Below are 7,181 nucleotides of genomic sequence, written 5' to 3' on the forward strand. Positions count from 1 at the left end.
TTACGAGATGTAAATGTGTCGTTGCTTGCTAAATGGTGGTGGGGTTAAAAAATGAAAAGGGTAAGTTGTGGTGGAGGGTTATATGGGCTGTTCATCATACGTCGAGGCCTTGGTCGCCATTTCTGGCTAAACTCTCGAGACTGTGCCCATGGAAGAATATCATAAAAATTGATTCGCATCTATGGGAGGCGGGGATTAATTTGAAGAACAACTTCCGGAACGAGGTTAGAGAACGAAGACAAACTTGGTTTTGGTTAGATTGGTGGCTTGGTCCGACTCCTCCGTGTGTACAATTCCCTAACTTGTTTTTAATTGAAAAAAATAAAGCATGCAAGGTGGTAGACAGGTTGTTTATGATGGACGAATGGATATCTGGGAATTGGGATTGGTGTCGCGAGCCGATCGGAATTGCGGAGGTTGAGGAGTTTAGAGGCTTACTTCAATTATGCCAAGGAGTTAAGTTGAGACATGGGGATGATAAAGTGGTTTGGTTAGGAGATGAAGTCGGTGGATTCTCGGTTCCAAATTTCAAAGAAAAGATCTCCCGGAACGCTTATTCTGAGCCCGGGTTTGTGTTTGAGTGGAATCGGTTGGTTCCGAGGAAGGTTTCGTTTGTGGCGTGGTGGGCCGCCCTTGGCCGGCTCTCAACTCGGGATACTTTAATAAAAAGGAATATCCCGGTTAGTTCGATTGTGTGCCCAATTTGTAGTGATTTAGAAGAGTCAGTGGAACACATCTTTATTTCGTGTGGTTTTGCTCAATCATTGTGGAGCGTAATCTCACTTTGGTGTAAAGTGCCTACATTTTTGTTGTTTAGTTTTCGGGATTTGTTGGAGCTTCACAAGTTCTCGGAATTTTCTAAGGACAAAGCTAAAGTTTTTCAAGCGGTTTGTCTAATAGCGACGTGATGCTTGTGAAAGAAAAGGAATGGCCTTTTTCATGACGGGGTCCCCATATATCTATCGGGCTTGATGGAGGAAATAAAAGTTTTGGGGTTCCTTTGGGTCAAAAATAAGGGTAAGATGAGGAGTCTTACTTGCGAAAATTGGTGTCAGTTTAAAGTGTAAAGTTGGGTGCTTTATTTATGGGCGTTCTTTCTTGTTTGGTACTTTGGTGTTGTTTTTTTCTAGCTTCTTGCTGGTTTTAATATATTAATCTTTGTTGGTCGTTCCAAAAATAAAAATAAAAAAGTGTTTTCCCAAAATACTATTGGTGGAAAAATTATTTACCATTTTAGTGTTATTTAAAAACTATTTACTAAACTAGTGTACTACATTTATTTTGTGTTCACCTTTTACATTTTAAGTTAACATATAAGAGTCTTTCTATTTTTTTTATTAAGTTAATCACTTATATATTTTTGGGAATATCTCATAGAATAGTAACCAAGTTTTAAAAGTGTTCTAATTAGGTCACTCATGCATTTTTCCTCAAATCGGGTCACTAAATCTTCAAATCGAGACTCATTGATTTTTTTGTGTGTTGAGAAAGAAATGGAAGATAAGATGTGTGAGTCGGAATTTGCAATACATGTAGTTAAATTTAAATAAAAGAAACGCTAATTATATTAAAATTTAAAAATTAAAAAATAACCTTTAACTCTAGAAATGATTACAGTATTAGTTATATGTTATTAGTTATATGTTATATTTCTGATTTCTCTCCATTAAATTCTCATCGCCATTACAGGTGGAAAGCAAGAATCGAGGATTTGGGGATTAGATTGCAATAGATTGTATGGTGCTTAGATTTTTAGAACTAAGGATGATTATTAAGGAATTATGAATAATAGTGCAGGGATGTATCGATCTGTAATGGATAACAATTTGGGGGTGAGAATTGAGAGATTAAGGGGGAAAAAATAGGAATATAATACATAAAATTCAATTTTAATTGATTTGAATTAAAACTACATAGTTTTGGGAGGATTTCACATCTAAGTTTAGATGCCTATCAGCTCATACTCACTTTCCCCGTATAGGTATTAGGTACCTTTAAAATCTACTTAACCTAAAATAATAAATTACCTACTTTGTTTCTTCTTCAGCAAATAGACATTTGCAATTTCGCCATTGATGTTCCTTCCGTCCACCAGAAGCATTTCCAATATGCTTTCTTTACTTTTCGTTTCTTAATTAATGGGTTCGGTCGCCAAAAACGAATGGGTTCGTTCGTTAATACACTACTATACGCTTTAAATAAAACCGAAAATAGAATGGGTTCAGGTGAACCCGGAGCCTTATGAAAGCTCCGCCACTAACCACCACCACCACCACCTACTAGCGCCGTCCACCACCGCCACCACCATTAACCATCGCTCCTTCCGCCCACCACTGCCACCGCCCGCCGCAACTCCACCACCTATCTACCCATCGCCGCAACCATCACTCCCTGCTCATGCCCATCGCCACCATCGCCACTATCCACCACCACCATTACTGATTTACTGCTCGCCGCCTACCACCACCACCCACCGCGACTCACTATCATTTTTTTTTTATTCCGGCCTTTTCTAGCCGGTAACCAAACATCTCAATAGAATGGTAATGATCTACTTCATTACATTATCATTTCCATTCTCTCACCCATTCCATTACCCCATACCAACCAGACTCTATAGGATTAATATGGATTTTAAGGTGTTGGGATATTTGTGACGGATTATCGACGACAGATAATTAAAAATGAAATGAAAAAAGGTAAGAATTGATTTTCGACGAAATCCGTAGGAAATATGCTGGAAGATTCCGACGGTTGAATCCGTTAGAAAAAATTCCATTGGTGAAAGTACTGTTTTCTTATAGTGTTAGTCGAGCACGAACTTTAAAATTAGAGCTCACTGAGTTGAACGACCATACACCCCTACATGTTTTCAAACCACAACAAGCTTTCTTGAGCCAATGTAATTACTAATGTGTTAATTAAATTTGAGTCAAGTTAAAAAGAATTTAAAATTATGGATCATATGTAACTGTATAAAAGATGAATTTTTAAATTGAAGCTTACAAAAAGTTAAATCAAAATTGAGTTTTTATCAAATTACAAGTATTATTAATTTAAAAATATATGAATAAGTAAAGTTACTTCATGTTATTGTGAATAGAAATATAAAAGTGATTTTATAAATAATTAACCTTTGAATATTAACTTATTTAAATAAAATTAAAACTAGATGACACGATAAGTATTTTCAAATTAGATATAATCATAGTATTCAAGCCAAATAATTTCATAAAACTTAATATATAAGTTCAGAAAACATGAATTATGGAAATAGTTACAGCTCTGCAAAAGCAATTAGTACAGAAGCAAAGAATAAGTTTACGTTTTCTAGTTTTCTAAAGCAAAAGGTGAAAAGAACAAAGAATAATCCCACACCCCCACACAAAACAGCATATTTTCTACTAACATGATTTACTTTACTTATGTATCCTGCTATCAGATGTATGCAGCTTTGTATTCAGTATCCAAACCGGTTGATTCACCCAAAGGAAAACTACAGTTAGCGTATGACTCGCACTATTCAGTCACATATATGAATCTTGTTGCATGGAGATTCTTGTTCTCCAAATGACAAAAGTAAAAACATATGTTGTGATTTACTAACCGAAGCAAGGAAGATGATTCATTAAGGAGACCAATCACTTTATTCCTTTATTAATGAGTATATAAAGCCCACAAGGTTACCCCCCAACAGAACATAACCAAACAAGTTACTCTCTATAATATTCTACATAAAATAAAAATGGACGCCTCGTTGTCCAAGTTTAAGAAGGGCATACCAGCGCTTACCTTCGAAAAGAAGGCCTCAACAGGGACAACTTCGGCAACCAGTCCAGTTCACCAGCAAGAACATCACCAGCAGCAGCCTCAACAGCAACCGGTTGCACAGCAGCTCACGAGTCTTGCAAGTTATCCACTTAACTAGAAAATGAATAACCCGGTGGTGCACCAGATGGCGGGCCCAATGCAGAAGAAGCTGAGCGCAAACGAGGGAAACTCAATCTTCACTGCATCAGATGACAATGTGATCATGAGACAAGTTATTGACACCCATCTCCCTGATGGCACTGATGTTGATGTCAAACCTCTTCTACTTGTCATACAAGATATCCTCAAACATTCCACCATCAATGCTGATCATGTTGAATTGGTATTGTTTGTTCGTTTAATATTATATTTGACGTCATCGTGCATATGTTATATACATCTTGTGTTGAACTATGTGGTTCTTATATTTTTGGTGTAGGATGTACATACAGATGGGGAAAAACCAGATCATAAATCCCATCAGACCAATGTTGTGCTCATGCTCAATTCACTGTCTCATATAATCGACAAACTTGCAAGCGAGGTACTATCTCAAAAACCGAATGCACATCCTAATATCTATATGATCAAAATCTATTTTTGATTTTTCAGATGGCTTTAAGGTGCTTAACGGGTGGGGACGGGCACGCCACAGCCCTCGCACTTTTCCACTCCATGGGAAACTTTCACTGGGATGCAAAGATGGTGCTAACTCTAGCGGCTTTTGCTCTCAACTATGGAGAGTTTTGGTTGCTAGCTCAAATTTACTCGTCAAACCAACTTGCTAAATCTATGGCAATCCTTAAACAAGTTCCAGCTATCATGGAGCATTCGGCTCCACTGAAACCGCGATTTGATTCCCTTCAAAAACTCATTCTCTCCATTCTTGAACTTACTCATTGCATAGTTGAATTCAAGGGTCTTCCGTCTATGTATGTAACTCCTGATATGCCTGTCATGGCATCAGCAATAAACACCATTCCTACCGCTGCTTACTGGAACATCAGAGGCATCATCGCGTGTGCCACGCAAGTTGTTAGCTTGACCAGCATGGGCCATGAGTAAATAAATCTTATATTCCTTTACCTAAATCACATTTGTTTTTCATTTTCAGTTATAAAGATGGTAATTTCAGGTATGGGATTTCATCTACTGAATTGCAATCATGGGAACTATCCACCTTAACTCTAAAGATCAATCACATCCACGAGTTTCTCAGGCAACAACTGGAAAACTGTCGCCGTATTGTTGGTATGTTAGTTAAACGTATAATAAACGATTGAACGAGTGTAAACTGTTTGTTACGACCTTACAGGTATTCTTTTGTTTGATTGATGCAGGAGAGAAGAAAGAGGTTGAATTCAGGAGGTCTTTCAATCACCTCTTTGAAACAGTCCATATTGATAATATGAAAATCCTTAAAGTCTTGATTAATCCAAGGAATGATGTACAACCACTCTTTGATGGCTCTTCCAAAAAGAGGGTATAGTGTAGTTACAACATTATCCGCCAAATTTAAATTTACACACACTTATATTGTCATTAAACCAAGCTAAACTGACCACATAACAGGTTAGTCTGGAAGTCCTTAGGAGGAGGAATGTATTGCTGCTGATATCAGGGCTAGATATGTCCCATGAAGAGCTGTCAATTCTTGAGGAAATTTACAGCGAGTCTCGTTCTCATGGAACACGGACGGATGGTCCGTATGAGATTGTGTGGATGCCAATTGTGGATCCATCTCCACAATACACCAATGCAATGGACGTGAAAGTTGAGGAGATGAGAAACAAAATGCCATGGTATTCTGTGTACCACCCTTCAATCGTCGACAGCGCGGTTGTCAAGTCAATTGGAGACAGGTGGCACTTTCGGAACAAGCCTATCCTAGTAGTGTTGGACACACAGGGAAGAGAGTTGAGCCCCAATGCCATGCACATGATGTGGATTTGGGGGAGCAATGCCTTCCCTTTCACCAGCAGTAAAGAAGAACTGTTGTGGAAGGATGAGACTTGGAGGCTAGAGTTGCTTGTAAGTGGCATGGACCCCAACATACTCAATTGGGTCAGTTCTTCCAATTTCCAACTACTCCTTTTTTGTCTAATAAGTAATAAATATAATATTTTTTATGATGACTGGTTTTGTGTAAATGTGTAATAATACATTTTGCAGGTAACACAAGACAAGTATATATTCTTGTATGGAGGCGATGATGTTGAGTGGATCTGCAAATTCACGACCACTGCACGAGCTGTGGCAACTGCTGCAGGCATCCCCTTGGAGATGGCGTATGTTGGAAAAAGCAAGAAAAAAGAAAGTGCGCATCGCGCGTTGGCTACCATAAGTGTGGAGAAACTTAGCTACTGCTGGCAAGAAACTACCTTGATGTGGTTCTTCTGGGCGCGGTTAGAGAGCATGTTGTACTCCAAGATTCAGTTAAAAAAGGCTGATGATCTAGACCCCATGATGCAACAGATCAAGAAACTGCTCAGTTATGACAAGGATGGTTCGTGGGCTTTGTTTTGTAGAGGATCAAAGATTCTGACCATCGGACACGGATCCACCATAATGCAAACATTATCTGATTTCGACATGTGGAAAGAAGATACCCGGTCAAAGGGTTTTGATTTGTCGTTTAAAGACTACCATGACAAGCTGCATGTCGCAGCAAATAAATGCTGCCGGTTTGAGTTTCCGATTGCTGCTGGTTGAATCCCAGAAGGGATGAGGTGCCCCGAGTGCCATCTCCTCATGGAGAAATACATTGCTTTCCTTTGTTGCCATGATCAAACTGGCCTTCTTGAACCTTATTGAGCCCCATCTACACACAACTACCAAGCATGCTGTTTCTGGCCTTAGATGGTCTGAATGCTTAAATAAATGAGTGTTGTATCTTTGTTGTTTCACTTTGTATGATCGTTAACGAGCTTCCTATTGCCTACCATAATACCGTTCCTTTGTATCATTATATTCTGAATCGAAAAAGCGAAGAAATAAACAGAATTGCAGTCATCCAGCTTGATTTGTACACTATATCTTTTGGTATTTGAACACTAGTAAATAATGTTAAGTAAAAGGTATATAGTTGTATGTTATAGTCCAATCGGACCGGCAATACACTTTCTTTTTGGCAAAAATCGCCAATGGTTGTAGCACCAGTCACCTTTTTGGTAGAAATCGCCATTACCATCAGCGACACCTTTACTTTTTCCGAGATTCTCTTACATTCCTTCTCTGCACATCTAACACGTCTACACCTCCAACACCAAATCGGCAATAGCAATGGAAAAAGCCTTAGTTGTGATCAAATCTTGAAGATGCCATTACTTGTGATCAAATGTTTGAAAAAAAACATGTTTTAAAAAAAGTAG

At 38.4% G+C, this 7,181-nt stretch overlaps 2 protein-coding genes across 2 annotated transcripts; both read left to right on the forward strand.

The window, feature by feature from the left end:
* The first annotated feature begins 356 nt into the window (after positions 1–356).
* Positions 357–908, forward strand: LOC143622116 (uncharacterized). The gene has a single exon (XM_077093355.1). The coding sequence runs from the start codon at positions 357–359 to the stop codon at positions 906–908; it is 552 nt and encodes a 183-aa protein (XP_076949470.1).
* Positions 909–3,360: 2,452 nt separating this feature from the next.
* LOC143622091 (protein SIEVE ELEMENT OCCLUSION B-like) lies at positions 3,361–6,862 on the forward strand. Its single transcript, XM_077093332.1, has 7 exons — positions 3,361–4,153; positions 4,250–4,354; positions 4,423–4,871; positions 4,946–5,061; positions 5,151–5,293; positions 5,383–5,874; positions 5,983–6,862. The coding sequence occupies exons 1-7, from the start codon at positions 3,932–3,934 to the stop codon at positions 6,520–6,522; spliced, it is 2,067 nt and encodes a 688-aa protein (XP_076949447.1). The 5' UTR covers positions 3,361–3,931; the 3' UTR covers positions 6,523–6,862.
* Positions 6,863–7,181: the final 319 nt, after the last annotated feature.

The sequence above is a fragment of the Bidens hawaiensis genome, unplaced genomic scaffold, assembly GCF_021521415.1.
Source record: "Bidens hawaiensis isolate Kalapana, Puna unplaced genomic scaffold, B.hawaiensis_p1.1 tig00003022_1, whole genome shotgun sequence".
Classification (NCBI taxonomy): Eukaryota; Viridiplantae; Streptophyta; class Magnoliopsida; order Asterales; family Asteraceae; genus Bidens; species Bidens hawaiensis.

Coding starts and splice junctions, on each gene's coding strand:
- LOC143622116 (XM_077093355.1), top strand. CDS start 357: ATGGACGAATGGATATCTGGGAATTGGGATTGGTGTCGCGAGCCGATC.
- LOC143622091 (XM_077093332.1), top strand. CDS start 3,932: ATGAATAACCCGGTGGTGCACCAGATGGCGGGCCCAATGCAGAAGAAG. Junction 5,294..5,382: donor ATGGCTCTTCCAAAAAGAGG/GTATAGTGTAGT, acceptor ACCACATAACAG/GTTAGTCTGGAAGTCCTTAG. Junction 5,875..5,982: donor ACCCCAACATACTCAATTGG/GTCAGTTCTTCC, acceptor TACATTTTGCAG/GTAACACAAGACAAGTATAT.